The sequence below is a fragment of the Pteropus alecto genome, unplaced genomic scaffold (assembly GCF_000325575.1).
Source record: "Pteropus alecto unplaced genomic scaffold, ASM32557v1 scaffold44, whole genome shotgun sequence".
Taxonomy (NCBI): domain Eukaryota; kingdom Metazoa; phylum Chordata; class Mammalia; order Chiroptera; family Pteropodidae; genus Pteropus; species Pteropus alecto.
This window is the reverse complement of record NW_006436812.1, coordinates 8,165,605-8,186,790: the sequence shown is the minus strand read 5'-3', so window position 1 is coordinate 8,186,790 and position 21,186 is coordinate 8,165,605. Positions and strand designations below refer to the sequence as shown.

The 21,186-nt window shown below is 50.8% G+C and overlaps 2 protein-coding genes across 10 annotated transcripts; one reads left to right on the top strand and one right to left on the bottom strand.

Annotated features, from left to right (window-relative positions):
* Positions 1-1,718: 1,718 nt before the first annotated feature.
* Positions 1,719-5,265, bottom strand: TUFM (Tu translation elongation factor, mitochondrial). Its single transcript, XM_006914063.3, has 10 exons — positions 5,084-5,265; positions 4,786-4,980; positions 4,168-4,334; positions 3,805-3,909; positions 3,564-3,728; positions 3,294-3,426; positions 3,105-3,209; positions 2,832-2,983; positions 2,627-2,746; positions 1,719-2,082 (listed from the first exon to the last, which is right to left on the bottom strand). The coding sequence occupies exons 1-10, from the start codon at positions 5,124-5,126 to the stop codon at positions 1,909-1,911; spliced, it is 1,359 nt and encodes a 452-aa protein (XP_006914125.1). The 5' UTR covers positions 5,127-5,265; the 3' UTR covers positions 1,719-1,908.
* A 7,055-nt stretch (positions 5,266-12,320) lies between these two features.
* Positions 12,321-20,970, top strand: SH2B1 (SH2B adaptor protein 1). 9 transcript variants are annotated; one of them, XM_015591179.2, is made up of 10 exons: positions 12,321-12,783; positions 14,746-15,767; positions 16,031-16,132; positions 16,381-16,472; positions 16,652-16,758; positions 18,521-18,733; positions 18,918-19,129; positions 19,268-19,492; positions 19,893-19,992; positions 20,173-20,314. In XM_015591179.2, coding segments are annotated over exons 1-10 (2,214 nt in total). In that variant the 5' UTR covers positions 12,321-12,644; the 3' UTR covers positions 20,175-20,314. The 9 variants fall into 9 exon arrangements, with proteins under 9 accessions (XP_015446665.2, XP_024904152.1, XP_015446663.2 ...); XM_015591177.2 differs by having other exon boundaries at positions 12,330-12,783; positions 16,583-16,758; XM_006914059.3 differs by having other exon boundaries at positions 12,334-12,783; positions 16,583-16,758; positions 18,521-18,724.
* Positions 20,971-21,186: the final 216 nt, after the last annotated feature.

Genomic DNA, 21,186 nt, shown 5'->3' with positions numbered 1-21,186 from the left:
TGAGGTAGTTTGGAATTCTTATCTGACCTGACCTTGGTCATCTTGTCTGTAAAATGGAGATAATTTCACCCTTAGGGGATTGTGAGGATGGAACTGGTGCTCAGTGGTAGGCAGGGGCATTTCAGCTCTGACCAAAGCCAGAGAAAATTGGCTGAGACCAAGACAGGACAGATGAAGATTAGATACTGGGAAAGAATTTCCAGGGTGTGAATATCTGAAATCTGGTGGACACGGGAGTTGAGGAAGGGGAGGTATGAGATAAGTGAAGAAAGGCATTGTCTGTAGCAGCTGATTGGCTGCTACAATAGGCTGTTTTGAGGTCCCAAGTTAGAGCTATCTTAAGGGATGTCTATTGGGGTTGGGCAGTGATGGAAAAAGCAGGCACAGGAAATCTTTCAGTTGGGCTGAGGGGACACAGATGTCTAGTACTGTGAGTGATATAACTGTGTTTACTGAGTAGTCCTTTTGATGCTTTATGGAAGGACTGTAGATTGGTTTTAACTTATCTTACCCCTAAGAGCAGAAATCCTGAAGTTGGAACTTCACCTCCAGTAAGGAGTCCCCCTGAGACTTTCTAGCTTCACCTTGGACACCGAGGGTAAAACAAGCAAACCTGCCTTAAGTCCTCCTTCTCTTGGGCCTCTGCTCTGGAGTCATAGATGAAGTTCTCAGTTTCTCAAAACTGCTCTCAGGTTGGAGGGCCTCCCCTCTTAGGACTACTTATCAGTAGGTTGTCTAAATATACTCATTTGTCAGGATCCACGTTTGAAAGGTGGCCATTAATCCCTGCTGAATGTTACTTCTGTTTGGAGTCAGCATCCTCATCGGTTATTTTAGGTTTTAAAAAAAATCTCAGCATTTTATCCCCTGTATATTTGATAAACAGCCTTTTTCTTGATTTTAACCCATTTCCCACTTGCCCTAAGAATACATGCTGGCAGTGCTTGAGGCAGTAGCGTTTACCCCTAGATAACTTATGGATTACAGTCCTAACCTTACCCCCAAAGTTTGCCATGAAATATCTTGCTTTTTTTTGCATCGCTCTAGTGTATTGATAGTTTTTGGAAATGTGACATTCTATTTATAGCATTCTGTTTTTAGTAGTGGTGTTTCTATTTATGAAATACTGTTTAATTCTTGATTGCTGAAAATGCTAAATCCTAGAAAATGTAGCATTCCTATGCATATTAACACTGGCAGCGAGCAGCACTTCTTTTCAAATGTGAAAAGGGTTAAACCTCAAAAAACAAAAGAAACCTTCATTCTACAACTTTCTCAAGCCTGTTTAGAATTAAGACAGTGGTTAATCAAGTACCTCTTAGGTGCTGGTTCTAGTGGTAAGATACAGTCTCCAGTGTCAAAGCTTAAACAAGGGTGGCTAGACATTAACAGCCTAGTAGATAAATACTCAAGGAAGAAATGAGGTGGATTTGGCACCTGAGCAGAGCCCATGCTGGCTCCAGGTGGTAACAAAATCCTTTCCACTGTCTCCCAGGAGGATAGCCAGTCTTTGGCTTCTCCCTTAAATTGTCACAGCAGTAATGACAGCTTTTTAAAAAAGGAACTTTTCCAGCCTACACCACAGAGATGAACTGAGGCTAGAGAGAACTCAGTTAAAATGGCTCAGGGATATCTCAAAGCCCATCTGTCCCAGGCTTCAGCTCCATTTTTATATACCTTTATCGTTCCAACTTATACAAAGGACAGGAGACCCAGGCTAGCTTACTATTCACAGAACAGTTTATTGACCTACCTCACCGGGCAGGCTACATGGCCTCTTCTGGCAGGGAAAGTGTCAGTCTAGCGCAACTGCTAGGTTACAGTCTATGCCCTGGGAAGGGGGCACCAGAAGGAGCGAACACTGGCCAGTGCAGCCCTGAACTCAAGAGCCTGAGCAGAGGTGCAGACTCAACTCCACTTGAGATTCTTGTCCTCCTCAGTCATGACTGGTGTGTCAGTGACAAGGCCAGTGCCGATGGTCCGGTTGCCATCTCGCAGGGTAAAACGCTGACCTTTTTCTAAGATCATTGGTTGCCGTAAGATAAGGCTAAGCTTCAGGTCCTCCCCAGGCATGGCAAGCTCCTGGAGGGGGCAGAGACAGGAATTATGCATAGCCTTCAGGACGCCTTCATTCCAACTGTTTGCTGGCTACCTAGGTTCAAGTTTATGGGGAAATGAAGCAGGATGATTCTGGGGACAGCTTCATTCCAGCAGTCAGGCAAATGCAAACAGCATATGCAAAGGCAAAAAAGGACCAGTGACACTGTTCTTAAGGTACACTCGGGAGAAAAAATGTTGACATTTTGGGTTATGCAGGTTTCTTAGTCACGGACTTCTTTGAGCCCTATGTATAGAAACACTCGAGAAGAGGAATCCTTTTCTGGGAAGTCTTCCTATGGGTAAATGCCAGTAAAGCTACGTTTTTAGCCTAGGGAATACTGGATGAGGGCTTGCTCCCCCTAAATCCATTGATCCAGACCCTTCCATGACTAGTTTCATTTATATCTTCAGTCAGCCTCTCTTCACCTAAGGAAATCCCCATACTGTCATAACTTTGGTCCTGTGAGGCAAAGCTTATATGAAGAGTGCCCCTTCTGCTCCTTCACATTCTCTATATCCACCATACCTTCCCTGGAGGCAAGATGACACGACAGGCCATGTCCCAAGTCAGGGAGAACATGACAGGCATGAAATGGGACACAAAGGGCTTGTGGCGGCCACCTTCCTCTTTGCTGAGGATGTAAACCTGGAAAAGAACAAGTGACTAGAAGCACTGCTTCTCTAGGGGTCAGTTTGGCTCAGGCCAGCCCACCATCATCTGGAGCCCTCACCTGTGCCTCCACCTTCTGGTGGGGCTGGATGGAACCTGGCTTGGCCATGACCAGGCCACGCCTCAGGTCTTCTCGCTTCAAGCCTCGAACTAGGGCCCCAAGGTTATCACCTGCCTCTGCCCTCTCCAAGCTCTTATGGAACATCTCGATGCCTAGGAAGGAGGAGAAAAGACAAGGGAGGATGGTCTGGGTCAAAAAGAAGGCACAGGGGATCTGCAAGAAGAGAGGTCATCCTGGAGCCAGCTCCTGGGTCCCAAAGCTTCCTTCCTATACCTGTCACCACAGTGCGAATGTTCTTGTTATGTCCCAGGAATTCACACTCATCTCCCTTCTTCAAAATTCCACGTTCTAGCGTACCTGTCACGACTGTGCCCCGGCCTGGGAGGGGACAAGACAGAACATCAGAGACCCTGGGTGAGGCTCTTGCTAGGGAAAAGAAAAATCAATGAGCACAGTCCTCACCAGGAATAGAGTAAACTGACTCTATAGGCAACAGGAAAGGCTTCTCCAGATCCCGGGTGGGCACCGGGATGTGAGTGTCCACAGCATCCAGCAGCTTCTGCACAGACTTCAGGCCTAGTTCAGGGTCACGTTGCTATGGGCGGAGGTGACAGGACTCTGAAATTTTCATTCTGCTTATGAAGAACCACTCCCCAGACTCAAAGCAGAGCTCTAGATGCCCATCCAGCCCCATCCTTTGCCACAGCAGCCCCTGCCTGACCCTGCCTTCACCTCAAGGGCACAGAGGGCAGAGCCTATGATGACTGGAGTCTCTTCCCCTTTGTAGCCAAATTCAGTGAGCAGTTCTCGGATTTCCAGCTCCACTAGCTCCACCATTTCAGAGTCCTGGACGGCATCTGCCTTGTTCACGTATACCACCACATGCTCTACTCCAATCTGTAGACAGAGAGATGGTGTCCTGAGTGGCCCAACTCACTTTTCATCTTACCACTCCTACCCAGGCTCTGCATACCTGTTTGGCCAGTAATAAGTGCTCTCTGGTCTGGGGCATGGGGCCGTCATTGGCTGCCACCACCAAGATGCAGCCATCAAGAGGGGCAGTGCCTGTGATCATATTCTGGGTAAGGAGAGGAGAGGAAACACTCAGCCTACGTGAACAACCTCCTTAGCTCCACATCCATCTAGCCAAGAACAGCAGTTAGGAACTGAGGCTCACCTTTCTTTGCCATGAGGAGATGGCAGAGAAAAGTGAGCCATGCCCAGAAATCCATGATCTCAAACCTATACATCTTCAGCATCTGAACCTCCTCCCCCACAAGTCTAATATTTTTCCTGACAGGAGGCAGCTCCTGGCTGTCCCCGGCAATGCTCTCACCTTAACATAATCTGCGTGACCCGGGCAGTCTGTGTGGGCATAGTGGCGGGCGGCAGTGCTATACTCCACATGGGCTGCATTGATGGTGATACCACGGGCTCGCTCCTCTGGAGCATTGTCAATTTCCTCGTACTTCTTATACTTGGCCCCACCTCCCTCAGCTAAAACTAATGGAGGGAAGAGAACACACCTCTCAGCTAAAGTTGCAGAGATTGAAGCAGGGTTCAGGCCACACCCCTGGGTCCTTCCCACCTAAACAAGGGACACCCTGGGATGATAATCCCCTCCCTCAACTCCTCAGCAGAGGTAACCGAGACAGAAATGTTAAAAGTCCTTAAGATCCCGCCCAGCGTCTTCTCTAGGATAAAGCCTCTGCTCATGAGGCTGTCCCCATAGTTGGAGGGTGGCCATTCAGGGTCCCCCCAATTTATGCATCACAAAGTTCTTCATGTTCAGGGGAAATCTGTCTCTTGCATCTTCCAATCTACCGCCCACCCGAATTCTGGGCTCCTGGCACTAAACACCTCCCGCAGCCACTCTGCTGGCCCCGCCCCCCTGGCTCCAGGTCCCGCCAGCAGAGTGGGCCCTGCCGGATGCCCCCACTCCAACCCCGCTTACTTTTCGTGATGGCCGCGGTCAGTGTGGTCTTGCCGTGGTCCACATGGCCAATGGTACCCACGTTCACATGGGGCTTGTCGCGCACATAGATCTTCTTAGCCTCCACCGCCAGGCCGCGGCACAAGAGAGACAATGCCGGAGCCTTCGGCGGCCGCAACAGACCCTGCAGTAGTGAGGTCGGACCGGCGCCCAGCCCTGCCGAGGCAGAGGTTTGGAGTCAGGGCGCGGGTCCAAGCCTGGCCACTCCCGACGACCCCCACGGGTCCCCAGCCCGCCACCCTTCTCCCTTCCCCCTCACCGCCGAAGAGGGGCGTCGTGCGCAGCAAGGTGGTAGCCGCCATCGTGGTCGGACTCACGCCCCGAGGGCCGGGTACCGAGTACCGGGTGCCCGCGCGTGCACTAAGGAACGATCAATGGCAACTGGAAGACACTTCCGGCGGAAGTGAAGGCCGGGAGGGCAAGTCTGGGCGCCTCTAGCCGCCAGTTTTTATGGCCAGCTCCGCCGACTTCCGGGCGCGGGACGGAAGACGTCCAGGGAGGTAGATGCTGGCGTCTCAGGGGCGGGGCGGTATGGAGGTCTCCATGACGTACTCGGACCTCGCGGGAGGAGGGAGTCCACGCAGTCCTCTCTGGAGGCGCCGAGAGAGGGAGGTGTGGAGCATCCCATGTTACACCAGCGTCCCGGAGGCTCCCGAGTGTTGGGGTTCCCAGGGCAGGAGGCTGTATTTGCACTTAACATGGGAGTCCGGTGGCACTAGACCGGGTCCAGAGGGAGGGGCCCGGCCTCCTGGAGGCAGAGGCGGCCGCGGTGAAGACTGCTCAGGAAGGTCCTTGCCCCAAACCCCCTACGCGGGTCAGATGAGAGATCTGGCGGCCTTAGTGCCGCAGCTGGAGGTAGAACGAGGCCCAGCGGCCAGGCTGAGGAAGACGATCCTGGGTGCCTTTTCGGGGGTGGGACTCAAGAGTGACCCATCTCTCCTTTGAGCCTTTGTTTTCTTATCTGTAAAATGGGAATACAGTAGTAATATTTGTATTACTGATGTCTGGCTCTGAGAGGAAATGGGTTGAGGAGAAGGCGAGAATGGGGTCGTGGGACCTCCAGGTCCCAGAGCTCTTTACCCTCAAATACCTGCCCTCCTGGCTCACAACCTGCGGGGACAAACAGAGCTTTGCGGTCCGGCCTGTTGCCCCTCAGCAGCCGAAAGAGTGGAGGGTGGAAGGTGGGGGGAGGGAACAAAGGAAGTCGAAAATGTGACTTTAGGAGGCTGTGAATTTGGAGAATAATTTTTCTTTTTCATATACAATCATATAACTGTATATGACTACAGTTAAAAAAAAGTATTTGTGCCAAATCTTGAACTCTTTAAAAAAGATATTCTTGAAATCAAATGGCCTTCCATTTCTCCCTGGCAGTCTGTTCATTCTGTTATGTCCCCTGCTTAATAGCCATTTTCCATCTTCCTGCAGACAGGCCCTGATTTTGTTCACAGTGGCCCTTTCCCCTGTTCCAGAATAAATCTGACGGGTCTCATCCACTTCTGGTGGTCCTATTATCCTTGCCAAGAGGTTTGGTTAGGGTTGAATGTGACTCCTTTGGGGCCAATCATTAGTAAGAGATGGGGGGGGGGTGCTTCCAAGAAAGGGTCCCTCATTCTCAAGAAGGAGACACCAAAGAAAGGGACCTTCTTCTGACTCTGAATGTCGGCTGGGTCTGGATGGAAAGCCTAGAACTACTGTGCCCATTTTGCTCCTGGGCTGTGATGCAGCCAAAATCCAGAAGAGGCCAAAGCAAAGAGGATCTTAGAAGGCTGGACTCCTTGTGTGTGATGATGATGTCCTATTGTTTAAGCCAGACTGTGTCAAAATTGTTTGTTATTTGCAGTTAAATACATCCTAACAGATACTCTCTTACAGCACTTGGTACCAAGACGGATTTCTTGTCTGAGACTGAGTGACTTGCATAGGGCCAGGACTGGGCTTTCTTTATTATGTTCATATTCTCTGTGCCTGGCCACCGTAGGCCTCTGAATATTTGCATTTTAACTATTAATGAACCTTCCAAACTAAAGGGTGCCACCATGTGGTGCCCCAGACTTAACATAATCTAAAACAGGATTCTCGGTTATCTCCCACACTCTCCTTACACATCTAATAAACGGCACCACCATTCTCCCTTCCCCTCACTCTACACCTTACCCAGTACTCAATCCTGCTAGTTCTCTCTCCCAAATATCTCCTGAATGTGACCACTTCTCTCTATCTCCACTGTTGACACTGTGGTTCAATCTGGCATCATCTCTTATCTAGGTTACCTCACGAATTCAATGGGTCTCCCAGCTACTACTCTTATTCTCAGTACCTGTCAAATCTATCCTCCACACAGCAGCCAGATCAGTCTTTAAACTGTGGATCAGAGACTAATCCCCCCCTCAATGACTCCTTATGATATGACACTTAGTATAAAATCCAAACTCCTACTTGAAATGGGTGAATTGTATGGCAGGTAAATTATATCCCAATAAAGCTGTTATTAAAAAAAAAAAATCCAAATTCCTCCTGTGGCCCACAAGGCCTGCAGGATCCGGCCCCTGCCCACTGCTTTGACCTCATCTAGTATGATTTTCCTCTCATTCCCTCCCAGCCACACCAGCCATCCTTCTGTTCTGCAAACATCCTACAGTTGTTTCTACCTCAGGATCTTTGCAGATGTTTTCCCTTGTAACTTTCTCCATAACTCATTCTTTTTCATCATTCAGGTCCCACCTGAGATGTCACTTCTATCTAAAGTAGTCCCCTTTGATTTTCCTCATAGCACCTAAATATCCAAAATTATCTCAGTTCGCTTGGTGGTTTGCTTTTTTCCCTGTCTCACCAGATCATGACAGTAAGAACTTATTTTTTACTCTATGAACAGTTCCTAACACTTAGGTGAAAAAGTACTTGTTGAAAGAATTGTATTGAGTTATTTCAGTTGAGCATTTGCATTAGGCTTGTAAAGTTTCCTGATGTTTTTAATAGAAAATTTTGTATTCACATTCATTTTAAAGACAAAGGTGAATCACTGTAACTTTGGGGGCCTCTATTATCTATAAACTGGGGAAAGAAGTACAAGGTTAGACTGTATAATTTAGATTTCTTGTAGCTCTAATTTCTAAAAGGAAGGGATGGGGTCAGGTGTAATTGAAATGAATAATGGCCTGACAAGCAACTTAGTGGCAAATCAAGGACTAGGACCCAGAGCATTGTCCTCAGTGCCACTCAGATGACTTTTTGGAAGCTCAAGGGCATCTTTCACTCTTCCCTACCCAGCCTGGCAATACCTCCTCAGAAAGTTCTCTGGATATTGTCCTTGGCACTAGCCCCACGCATTACCCTGGCCGGGTTGGCATCAGCCCTCTCTCAGACCACTGCACCAATCTCCTCTCTGCTTCCAGTCCCCCCTTCCCCCATTAGCCACATACTGGCCCTTCCAAACACAGAACTCTGATTATACTCATGTCACTCAGATGCGGCCAGAGACATTTCAGTTGGAAACACTTGGTGAATGTCACACAAAAGCTACTAAGTAAAAGGCACTCGAAAGGTGGCCTAGGTGGGTTGACCATGCCTGGCTTCCTAGAGGAGGAAACAATTTGAAGTCTGAAACCAGAGGGAGGAATATTGACTAAAGTGAGGGAAATGGTGTGTGTAGGTTCAAAGACAGAGCCTAAGTAAAGCTGGAGTACTCTAGGCTGTCAAACTGTCCTGATTGAGCGGAGTATGATTTGGAGGGGCAGGAGATCCAGGTCGAAGCACCAAGGCTGACTTTGACAACCCAAGAAAGAAGGCAAAATATGAGAAATTCCCTTCTTTTGTGGAGGGGGGAGGGCCAAGATGACCTCCAGAAGAATCCACAAGCAACCACTTCCCCTTCTGTCAGAGACCCTGGTTTTCCTTTGAAGAGCCACCCTCCACCATCAGCCCATGGATTTTCATGAGAGCTGAGCCCATCTCAATCTCAGGTGGGTCCATGATTCAATGTTTATCAGTCAGCGTAATCTACTCCTTGTGGTTACAAGTGTTGTTTCAGGGTTAGTATTCTGTTTCAACCCCAACTGGTGTACTGAAGTTCGGTTCTGGCACTAACTGCCCAGAGTTAGCACAGACTCCACAGGTTAAGGGCTCAATCCTTCCCAAGACTGCTCCCACTTTAGATGCCAGCTGCAAGTAGCATCTGCACTTCTGACCAACTGGCTACAGATCTTGGTGTTTCCCATGAGCCCCCTTAGGTCATTTGCTAGAACAACTCACAGAATACAGTAAAATGCTAGACGTATTAGTTTTATAATAAAGGATACGCAAGCCAGGAACAGCCAAATGAAGCGACATGTAGGGTGAGGTCTGGGAGGGTCCAAATGCAGGGCTTCTATGCACTCTCTCCATGGAATAGGCATATTACTCCCCTGAAACATCAATGTATTTACCTACCAGGAAGCCCCATTGAGCTTTGATGTCCAGAGGTTTTATTGGAGTTTCATTACTTAGGCAAAACTGATTAAATCATTGCCATGTAGCTGAACTCAATCTACAGGCCCCCTCCCCTCTCTGGAGGTTGAGCTGGTTCAAAATCTCAACCCTTCTATCATAAGGTTGGTCTTTCTGGTGACCAGCCCCCATCCTGAAGCTGTCTAGAGACTTGCCATGAGTCACTTCATTAGTAAAAACTCAGGTGTGACCTAAGGGGCTCATGAATAACAGACACTTGTATCACTTGGGAAATACCAAGCGTTTTTAATTTTCTGTGCCAGGAACATGGGACAACAATCAAACAAATTCTCTATTATACAACAGATGGTCATTTGGTGACCTAAGCTGAGCTGATGAGATTCATCTCTATTGCATTTGTTGGAGCTATTGGGAAATCTATGATCTTTTTCTGCTACAGTTGTTAATGTGGTAGAATGTAAGCTTGAAGCTGCTGGTGACCATCTTCCTACCTATGAGGGTACTACTTGCCTGAGAATGAAGATAGTCCAGAGGAAAGCAGAGCTAAGAGAATGAGACCAAGTTCAAATGGACATTGAGCTTCTGGCTCCAGTCATTCCTGAAGTCATTCTATCTCTGACTTTTAAATTCTATGAACCAATTAACTCCCTGTCTTTTCATGTTTAACTTGAAAGCATCCTGAGTATTACATTCCCTGTACCTGAGGAAGAGGTATTTCTCTCTTTGAATACCTTGGCTTAACCTGGGCTCTGGATTCCATCCTTCTCACCTTCCTTAAACCTCATTCCTTCAGTTAGCATCCTTTCTACTGGCATCTTTCTCCTCAGACTTCTGACATAATGGGGTCTCCCTCAGGTTATAAACAAGCAAATCTTTTCACATTCTTAAACTACAACCCTACATATCGCCGTCCCTTTTTGGCCAAACTATGTAGAACAGCTCTCCACATCCCTCTTCCATCTTATTCACCTTCCATTCATTCCTCAATCCACTACCATTTGGCTTCTGCTTCCACTACTTCCCTAAAATTATCCTCACCAAGGCCACTCAGCAATAGTAGTCATTAATGTCTTCTACAGGAGACAATAGCCATGTCATGGATCCCTATTTATCATTTGTGTGTGATGTATTTGCCCATTCCGCCCCCCGCCCCGACACACACATTCTATACTCCCATGCCCCCTGGTCTTTGGTGTGTGGTTTCTCTCCAACAGTTTTCTCTCCAACAGGCTTTTTTTTTTTTTTTTTTTTTTTTTGAGGAATGCCCTCAGGCTACTGGAGACTGCCGTGATAAAGTGCATGGGAATCTCCCAGGGCTAGTCCTTGGTCAACAGCTGAGCACTATTGGTATATGAAAGGCCCAGCTCCCTTGTTTCCAGACAAATCTGAGGGATAACTTACATCCAGAGCTCCCCTGTGAGATCAAGATGAACTACTCTCTGCCCAGGATCACATGCTCACTTGTTTCTTCTCCTTCCCTCCTGCTTGTCCTACTCCTTTACTGGTTTCTCCTGGTAGCACTTTTTAAATAAATCACTTGCACACAAATCCTTATCTCGGTCTACTTCTAGAAAACCTAAGACATCATCTCAGCTCTTTTTACTCTTCTTTCTTTGCCTGCTGTTAAATGTTGCTTGTTACCCAGAATTAAGTCCTGGCCCTCTTCTCTCTACATTTATTACATAGGCAATCTCATTCATGTCCATAGCTTGAACCACTACTCATATCTGATCACCACCAAACTGCTTTGTGCAGATCCATCTCTGTTGACAGCTCCATCTAGTTGTCCATGAACATCTCCTGTACTGACTAGTCACTAATCACATGTGGCTATTTTAATGAATTAAAATGAAAACTTCAGTTCCTAAGTCACACTGGCACATTTCAAGGGTTCAATAGTCATATGTGGTTAGTGGCTACCACACTGGACAGTGCTGACAGAACATTTCACTCGTTGCAGGAAGTTTTATTGGGACAGCTTAGACACATTTCCAAACCTAACTCATCATCACCAGCCTCTTGCCTTCCTTGTATTTCTCAGCTGTGTCTCTCCTAGACAATGATGGGCCAACTACAGAAGAAGGGTGTGTAAGGATATCAAGGAGGAAGAAGCTGACCACAGAACTAAAGTCCTTTTCATTGACATTTTCCTCTGAACTGGGAAGATGGGTGGACAGAGATGGTGGAGACCTTAACAGAGGCCATCTGTGAGCTATGTTAGTTTGTTGAGAGCAGAGAGAGAGTTGGAGGATTAAGAATGGCTAGGCGAGAGCTTGACCAATGAAATTTTACAATTCCATGTGGCAGCCTCAGTCTTGAACAAACATTCTTGTGTGAATCGAGGCATTTACGCTTCTCCAAACCCTTGGGTCACTTGCTTCTGTGTTCCAGGATGACCACTTACTTCACACCAATAAGCTAAAGTTGACTCTGGAAGTTTTATTGAAAAATCTCAGAAAAAAGTCATGCTTCTACTGGACTTGCTAAGGTATTGGGACTTAAGTTTGGAGCTATGGAAAGCCATTTTGCCACTAAGAGAGAGGAGTCCGCCATATGCATGGGGAAAGCAGGGCCTAAAGAAAGTGAACCACAAGTTCCTGCTATCTTTTGGCCTTTTTATTCAGCTGGCCCTGAAGAAGCTTAATCCACTCTGGACTTTTCAATTGCTTGAGCAAACAGATTCTTTTAATGCTTAGGCCAGTTGGAGAGGGTCAATGAGAGATAGGATTGATAGAGGATCTCTTTGTGCTCATGATTTCAACTACTCTCTACACCTTAATGATTCACAACTTCTGTATCTAGCCTTGATGGCTCTCCTGAGCTCCAGCTTTTACATCCACCTGCCTCCTGAAGTCCACAAGCACATCCAAAACTGATTTCATTATTTCTGTCCCCCATCTTTATTTCCTGACTCAGATTGGAGCAATCTCCAGTCCCTTTCCTCAGAGAAGCCAAGGTCGCAAGTTCAGGCTCCGCCCCCTCGCGCGGCCTCACCAAGGTCACCCGCCTTTTCTTGCCCCGTTCCTTGGGGGCGGAGTCCGTGAAGCCCTCCGCCTCAGGGCTAGGCGCTCTAGGCAGCAGGCCCGTCAAAGAGCCTCTCATCTCGCTCGTTTCCAGTACCCTGTGGCCACTCTAGCCTTCAACAGGGCCTCGGGACTCTATCCTCTAAAGTGGCTTCTCTATGGTAGACTCTTCTCCTTTGTCCCAAATTTCTTCTGGGAGGACGATCTGTTGGGCCCCAACTCTCTCCTAAGGCTGCTTCTGTCACCGAGCCCTCCAAGAGTTACACACCCCGTAGGTCTTAAGGGTTGAGCGGAGTGGGAGAATGGCGGAAGTGAGTGTGAAGGTGCCCTTCCCTCTCGCTGCTCTTCTCTATGGTCGCTTCCTTCGGTGACGGGAAAGGGGGTCCCGGCGCCTGCGCAGAACCAGGTTGGGAGCTAGTTGCGGAGGGGGGGCAGGGAGCGGGAGCTGCCGCCGCCACCGCCGGAGCTAACCGCGGGGACCGAGATGCAGGTGGGACCGGAACCGGAACCCCCCTCTTCAAGTCCCTCTTCCCTCTCCGCGACCCGGCCCTGGCGCCTGCGAGGGTAGCAGGGTGGGAGAGGGCGTGGGAGGCCAGAGGCAGGAGGGGCCCTCGGCCCCGGAGAGTGTAGCAGGCGGGGCTGGTCCCCAGGAGACTGCGGCCCCGGGGAATGGGCGGGTGAAGGGTGTCCAAGGAGTAGGGTCGGGTCACAGTGGACTACACCGAGCCGGGAGGGTCCGAGCCAGGAGCGGAGCCTGCACCCTCCACCCGCTCTTCGGGAGATACCAGAACTGAGCCAAGAGGCAGGTGCACCGGGAAAATGTGTCAGAGTTCTGCTTGGCAGAAGAGAAACTGAGTCACCAGCTCAGGAGCCTCAGGGTCAGCGGGCCTGAGGGGGCTGGGTCTGCCTGTGGTGCAGAGGGTTGGGTGGGCCTGTGTAAGCCGAGGTGGCCTCTGCTTGGAGATTGGGCTCTTTGCTGTGTCCGCACCTCTTGGCTCAGTTCCCCTGTGCTCCATGACTCTCGCATCTCCTGGCTTCTTTTCGTTGGTTTGGAATTGTCCCAGTGTTTGGAGCCATCTGAGTGTGTAGTGCCTAGTCCAAGGAGGAAGGGGAGGGGTGGCTGACTGTGGGTCTGAGCAGGAGTCAGGTTTTGGGGAGACTTCTCTGAGCTGCCCTTGTCCCAGTCCTGGTGCCAGTCATCTTCCAGTAAAGTATGGGGGAGGAGCACTAACAAAAGAGCCATGGGTTGTATATTCCATCCCCAGCTCTGCCATTTGCTAGTTGTAAAAACTTGGAAAGCTTCTCTGATTTCTCTTTTAGAAAATTGGAACCGGTAGACATAGTAATAATGGCAGTCATTTATTGTGTGCTTGCTTTGTGTCAAGCACTGGTGTGTTCCATTTAATTATCCCAACAATTCTAGGGTAAAAGATCATTAGTTCTGTTTTATGCATACAATCACTGAAGCTCAGAGAGGACATGTAATTTGTTCAAGATTACACAGCTAATTGGTGGCAGAGCCTGGATTTCATCCTAGGTCTAACTCCATAACCCATGGCCTTAACCAGCAGGCTAACCAGCCTTTAGGGTACACTCCTCAGTGAGAGAAGAGAGAGGTGAAAAGTCCTAGTTCCCAGCTCCTTGTTATGTTTTACTTACTTTATGGTCAGCAAAAACTTACCCTGACCCAACCCATAGTCTTTCCTCACCTGGTGCTGCCGCCTCTGAGCCTCAAACTGAAGGGGCACCAAAGAAGTGGGCTATAACCATTCCAAGCCTTCCTCACACAGTGCTTGGGTGCTGAGCCCTTGGGTTAGCTTTTAAGACAATTGCTGTTTCAGTCCATCACCCATCCACCCTCCTCAATGAGCAACCTCCCTCCTCAGAGCTGGACCTCAGGATACATGAAGCAGGGTCTCTAAACTCTGCAGGCCCAGCTCCCCTGAGAGCTGGGACAGTAAAGGGCTATGACTAAGGCTGGTCCAGCCAGCCTCTGGGAACAAAGACTATGCAGTGGGAAAAACAGTAGACTCGGAGGTCTGAAACTCTTCTGAGCTTCGGTTTCCTCACCTGTTATAGAAGTTATTAAAACCTCTTACAGGGAAAGGTAAGAACAGCACGTGGGGAGCATGTAATAACTACTGGAAGATCTGTTTTAGAGAAGGGATGTGACGTGAAGGGGATTCCTCTTTAGAGGGAGGTGCTCCGCAGCTGTTTATCACTCCTGTAACCAAAGCCTGGGAAAATGGATTGGGAAGGCAGGATAGGTGCAGGCTGGACGCTGGCTTGTGGGGTGCGAGGGTCTGGGAAAGGGAAGGGAAGCAGTTTGGTGTTCTTCCCCATTGCTCTCTGAGGAGTCTAGACCAGAGTGGGGAGTCTGGCTTGGGTGGGGCTCTGCCCCCAGTCCCACCTCAGCAGTGACTCGGTATATGTGCCTCTCTTCCTTCTGCAGCTGCTGCCGCTCACCCCGTGTCTTCTGGCCGCTTCCCTCTTTGCTGCCCCTCCCCACAGGCTCCCCCTCTCCACCTCCTGGGGACCATCATGAATGGTGCCCCTTCCCCGGAGGATGGGGCCTCCCCCTCTCCTCCCCCCTTGCCACTACCCCCTCCCCCTAGTTGGCGGGAGTTCTGTGAGTCCCATGCCCGGGCGGCTGCCCTGGATTTTGCCCGCCGTTTTCGCCTCTACCTGGCCTCCCACCCCCAATATGCAGGGGCTGAGGCTGCCTTCTCCCGCCGTTTTGCTGAGCTCTTCCTGCAGCATTTTGAAGCTGAGGTGGCCCGAGCCTCTGGCTCCCTCTCACCGCCCATCCTAGCTCCTCTGAGTCCTGGTGTGGAGATCCCACCACATGACCTGTCCCTTGAGACCTGCAGGGTAGGCGGGCCCCTGGCTGTGCTGGGCCCATCTCGATCATCGGAGGACCTGGCCGGCCCCCTCCCTTCCTCAGTCTCTTCCTCATCTACAACCTCCTCGAAGCCGAAGCTAAAGAAGCGCTTCTCCCTCCGTTCCGTGGGTCGCTCCGTCCGCGGTTCAGTTCGTGGCATTCTGCAGTGGCGAGGGACCGTTGACCCTCCCTCCCCAGCTGGGCCCCTAGAGACTTCATCAGGCCCCCCAGTTTTAGGTGGAAACAGCAACTCCAACTCCTCTGGCGGAGCTGGGACCATTGGCAGGGGACTGGTTAGTGATGGAACATCCCCAGGGGACAGATGGACTCACCGTTTTGAGAGGCTGAGACTCAGTCGGGGAGGAGGGACTGTGAAGGATGGAGCAGGGATGGTGCAGAGGGAAGAGCTGCTGAGTTTCATGGGGGCTGAAGAGGCAGCCCCTGACCCAGCTGGAGTGGGCCGGGGAGGAGGGGCATCTGGGCCTACCTCAGGGGGAGGAGGGCAGCTTCAGTGGCAGAAGTGTCGCTTACTGCTTCGAAGTGAAGGAGAAGGAGGAGGAGGAAGTCGTCTGGAGTTCTTTGTACCACCCAAGGTGAGGCCCAGAGGAGGGTGGTGCCTGGGAGCAAGTGGTTGAGCTGCCAGAGTGGTAACAGCCACATCCATAGCTTTTCTTGCTTTGGTTTTTAAAGCAAGCTCCTGACTCTGGATTGGTAGCTGTGGGCATGACTGAAAAATAGTTGTTATTCCCTCTTGTCTAACTCCCTTAAGATATAGAGGGAAAGATGAATCTCTGGAGGGAAGGGAAAGATGCTGTCTGCCCACTGAAAATCTGGATCTTGTTCTCTTCCAACCTAGGCATCTCGGCCTCGACTCAGCATCCCCTGCTCTACTATCACAGATGTGCGGACAACCACAGCCCTGGAGATGCCTGACCGGGAGAACACGTTTGTGGTTAAGGTAGGAACCCTGAGTTCCCCTGCCCTCTTGGAGCGCTTGCGTTGGGGCGAAAGCTCTTACCACCATATAAGCAAAGGATCTTGGTAGAAGGAGGTGCATAGATGTCAGATGCCTTGGGAGTATGTCCCTGGGGCTGCAGCTTTTCTGGGAGGAAGAAAGAGAGAGGGAGGATGTTCTTGTTGTCATTAGGGGTGAATTAAGGCCTCAGGACCTGGAAGCAGCCTGTGGGCCTCCTCTTGTTGCCATAGGTGGAAGGCTCCTCAGAATATATCCTGGAGACAGCTGATGCGCAACATGTGAAGGCCTGGGTGTCCGACATCCAAGAATGCCTGAGCCCAGGGTGAGGAGCCTGACTTCTGTCACTGTGGGACCAGGGGTCGGGATTGGGAACAGCCTTGTGCCACTCACCTAGTGACTTTCCTCTTAGTACCATTTTCCCTGTCTCTGCAGACCCTGCCCTGCTACCAGTCCCCGTCCCGTGACCCTCCCTCTGGTCCCTGGAACCTCTTTTCTTACAAGGGAGAACACAGACAACCTGGAGCTACCCTGCCTGAATCACTCAGAGAGTCTGCCCAGCCAGGATTTGCTGCTGGGACCCAGCGAGAGCAACGACCGCCTGTCACAGGGTAAGGTCGGAGCATTAGAGAGCTGTGAACCTCAGAAGCTGCCATGCAAGACCCCTTGCTGTCAGGTCCCAGACCCTCTCTCCAGACTACTGTGTACCCCATTCCTACTCCTCAGCTACCCATCCCCACCCTCCCAGTGTTTGTCTTCTGTCCCTGAACATGCCAAGCCACTGTTTGTCATTCAGGACCATCAGCATCACCACCCCACACAAAGCCCCAAGCAAACTCCTGTCTGACCTCGTATGCTCAGCCACACCACCTTTTCCTTAAACCTTGTGCAGAGCTGCAGATAACAGTTTTCTTCACCAAACTCCGAACACTTTGTACACATCTTTGTTTTGCTCTTACTCTGTCTCTGTGTGTGTGTCAGTGGCACCAAGTTTCCTTTTGACTGCCTGTCCTTCTGGGCTTGACCAGACACACGCATACCCTTACCCGCACACATAAAAACATGAGGACTTGTGTCTGCCTGGCCCCAGTTAACCTCTCTGGACTTCGCTGCACTCTTTCTCCCTGACCCTCTGTTCTGAATTTTAGTTTCACAGTGCCTAACACACAGGTTATATTCAGTGACTAAAATGAATTATAGAACCTTAAAAATGGAACGGACCTTACGAGTTCCAATCCCCTTGGTTCACAGGCAACTGATACTAGGGAAGGAAATGACTTTTCTGATGTCATCTGAGAGTCACTGACAAAGACAGGGACTGTGCCAGCTTGATGCTCGAGCCACTGCTCTCTGCACTGCACATATACCTGTCCTCTGAGTATGACTGTGTACACGTTCCTGTAGGCTCAGGCCTGCACTCAGCAGACGTTCAGAAATGACCTAGTACCTACCTATCTGTGTTGATCTCTGGGTCACGATGGGAGAACGCAGACATCCCTGAGATGAGCTATTTGTCCTACACGGGCTCACAGTCTAGCTGAGTTAGCAAGACGTCATTATGAAAAGCAGAACTCTGAAATGGAGAGCCTGTGCTTCGTGTCCTCTGAGCAGTACAGTGTACCTTAGGACCTCAGAGGAGGAAGAGAATCGGGGAAGGTGGAACGAACAGGGAATACTACACAGAGAAGATGAGGGAAAAGAGCATGGCTCGGAGGAGGCACATGGTGAAAGTAGAGACCTGAGGTGCGGAGAGCCCAAGAGATTTGGAAAAATTAGATGGGATAATTGGGCTAACATAGAGGATAGTGAATATGAGTTAACATGGGTATCAAATTGGTTAGGTTGGGGAGATTGCTAGAAGGAGGATCTTCGATGCCTCTCAGAGTTGGAGGCTTTGTCCTGCTGGTCAGACAGGATTTTGACAGCAAAAAAGAATAGCTCTATTAGACGGGAAAGTAAAGCAGCAGTGCGCTTCTAGAAGTGGGAGCAGCCTGAGCAAGAGAAGAGCAGCTCAAAGGGCTCAAGGGCCCAGGATGCCTTTTTAATGCAAAAATATTTAAGGGATTCTGCCACCCGCTTCTGCAACAATAGCTGTAATTTCAGCTGTCGATTAAAAAAAGAGGCACTCGTAGATTCTAGGACCTCCTTGCACTAACTGTAGTTGCTGAGCATTGTGTGAAACATAAATTAGGAGTTGTTGGGGGAAGAAATCAAGGGTCTGTGCCTGGAGAAGAAGGATCCAGCATTTCAGCCAGTGGACCCTGCCAGTGCACACAGGGCAGGCTGGGTGGCGGGAGGCAGCGCTGGCAGACCGGTCCTGCCAAAGAATAGCTTTTCTAGTTCTCAACTTTGCCCTCATACGTTTTTTTCTAGGGGCGTATGGTGGCCTCTCAGACCGTCCGTCGGCATCCATCTCCCCCAGTTCCGCCTCCATTGCCGCCTCCCATTTTGACTCAATGGAACTGCTTCCCCCAGAGTTGCCCCCCCGCATCCCCATTGAAGAGGGACCCCCAGCAGGGACAGTTCATCCCCTCTCGGCCCCCTACCCACCCCTGGACACTCCGGAAACAGCCACAGGTACCAGAGGTGTGAGTGCATTTCTGCCTTCACGCCCCGTTGTCCGTCAACCTGAAACTCTTTTCTTGGGATCCTGAGGGATCTGACTGAGGGGGAGGGAAGCGACGCAGGAAGGGAAAACAAGGCTTTTCTTCTCCAAGGATGGGGAGGCTTCCCTGACACCCCGATTTCCCTCCCTCTCTCCTTCCCAAAGGGTCATTCCTGTTCCAGGGGGAGTCAGAGGGAGGTGAGGGGGACCAGCCCCTCTCAGGGTATCCTTGGTTCCACGGGATGCTCTCTCGACTCAAGGCTGCCCAGTTAGTACTGGCTGGAGGCACCGACTCGCATGGTGTTTTCTTGGTACGTCAGAGTGAGACGAGGCGGGGCGAATACGTCCTCACTTTCAACTTCCAGGGCAAGGCCAAGGTGAGTGACTAAGGAAGAGGCCCTGTTCTTCACACAGAGCTTGTGGGTGGAGAGGGGGCACATTTCTCTCCCAGGGAGATGGCCCTGTAACTGACAGGGGCTTGGACTCCCGCTTCCTCTTGTTCATCCTGCCCTCAGCACCTGCGTTTGTCATTGAATGAGGAGGGTCAGTGCCGGGTCCAGCACTTGTGGTTCCAGTCCATTTTCGATATGCTTAAGCATTTCCGGGTGCACCCTATCCCTCTGGAGTCTGGAGGCCCCAGCGACGTTGTCCTTGGCAGCTATGTCGTGTCCTCCCAGCGACAGGGTGAGCAGAGCAGGTCTGCAGGGGAGGAGGTGCCCGTGCACCCAAGAATTGAGGAGGTGTGTGTGCCAGAAAGGTGGGGTTGGGGGGCTTTGAGGAGGAGAGGCTTTGTTAGGGAGAGCAGGGAGAGAAAATTCCTGTGTGTCGGGGTATCAAAGGGAAAGAAGTATTCTTAGATGAGATAGGAAGGCAGAGGGCTCCTGGTTGGAGCCGGGGAGGAAGCTGCGAGTGGGTTGGCGCATTCCCATTCCATCAGACTCCTCTGTTCCATCATTTGTCTGTCTCCTCCCCCGCCTTGTCTTTGCCCGTCCTCACAACCTTGCCTTGGGCCTGCCCTTCTTGGGAGTGCTTGGTCTGATTCCCCCTCCCTCTTCCCTTGATATTTGATGTCCCTGTCTGATCTCTCCCTTTTCCCTGTCCCAACGTCCCATCTGTCCCCACATTGCCCCTCCCCCCCAGGCCGAGAGCAGGCCGGGAGCCATGCAGGGGTGTGCGAGGGAGATCGATGCTACCCCGATGCCTCCTCCACCCTCATGCCCTTCGGAGCGAGTGACTGTGTGTAAGTGTGGTCCTCTTCTCACCATCGCCCATGATCCATCTTCCATGGATGGGGGGTTGCTCAGGAGATGGGGCGTGGGGAAGATAGCACATGGCTCCTGGGGGGATGAGTGAAAGGGAAGCTGCTACAAGAGCTTGCCTCCCTCCACAATCAGTTTGTCTTCTTACCATTCCTATCCAGAACCGAACACCTCCCACGACCCACCCCAGCCCCCTGAACCCCCTTCATGGACAGATCCCCTACATCCTGGGGCAGAAGAGGCGTCGGGGGCGCCAGAAGTGGCGGCAGCAACAGCCTCAGCAGCCAAAGAGAGGCAAGAGAAAGAGAAAGCGGGCAGTGGAGGGGTCCAGGAAGAGCTGGTCCCCATGGTTGAGCTGGTCCCCGTGGTTGAATTGGAAGAGGCCATAGCACCAGGCACAGAAGTCCAGGGAGGTGCTGGTTCTGGTGGGGCCCCAGGGGCGACCCCGATGGTGCAGCTCCAGCAGTTACCACTAGGGGGCGATGGAGAAGAAGGGGGCCATCCCAGAGCCATTAATAACCAGTACTCCTTTGTGTGAGACACCCTACCCCACCCTTTCCCCACTCTTCTTGTTCCCATTCCTCAGTTCCTGAGATGGGCTGGGCAGGGACATAGAGGAGCGGTAGGTCTCCCCTCCCCACGTGCTTCTTGACCTTTGATGGCCAAGGGCATATATGTTGGTACAAGAAGAGGTTCGAGAGCCCTATTAACTCCCCAGTTCATACACTACAAGTCCTCTGTCCCCTGGGCAGGGGAGTTGGGCTTCATTACCTCCCTAACGGGCTCTTATGGTCAGCCCCATCCCTGGGGGACATTTCCCCATTAACCACCCCCCCCAGCCTAGTCCAAGGAAGGGTGAGGGGGAAGGGCTGTCAGTTACTATTAAGGTGGTGGTTGTTGTTGTTGTTTTAAACAAAATGGAGAAGCATAAATAAATAAAAGGGTTTATCTCAGTTCCATCCTGGTGGCTGTGGCCAGTGTTTGCAGTGGGGGCTGGGACAGGTGGGTCAGGAAGGTAGCCCACTCAGTGTTGGGAACCCCAAGGCTGAGAGGCTAAAGGGCTGGGTCGGGTTGTGTCCCCACTGCTCCCCAGGCCTGTACTTTTGGCCCATCGTCCACTGTGTTGTCCAGTTTGTGGAGCGGTAAGTGCAGTGCTGCTCAGGGTCTCCAGCCAA

Coding starts and splice junctions, on each gene's coding strand:
- TUFM (XM_006914063.3), bottom strand. CDS start 5,126: ATGGCGGCTACCACCTTGCTGCGCACGACGCCCCTCTTCGGCG. Junction 4,981..5,083: donor CACGACGCCCCTCTTCGGCG/GTGAGGGGGAAG, acceptor CTGCCTCGGCAG/GGCTGGGCGCCGGTCCGACC. Junction 2,747..2,831: donor ACCAGAAGGTGGAGGCACAG/GTGAGGGCTCCA, acceptor GTTCTTTTCCAG/GTTTACATCCTCAGCAAAGA.
- SH2B1 (XM_015591177.2), top strand. CDS start 12,645: ATGGTCGCTTCCTTCGGTGACGGGAAAGGGGGTCCCGGCGCCTGCGCA. Junction 15,768..16,030: donor AGTTCTTTGTACCACCCAAG/GTGAGGCCCAGA, acceptor CTTCCAACCTAG/GCATCTCGGCCTCGACTCAG. Junction 16,133..16,380: donor AGAACACGTTTGTGGTTAAG/GTAGGAACCCTG, acceptor TTGTTGCCATAG/GTGGAAGGCTCCTCAGAATA.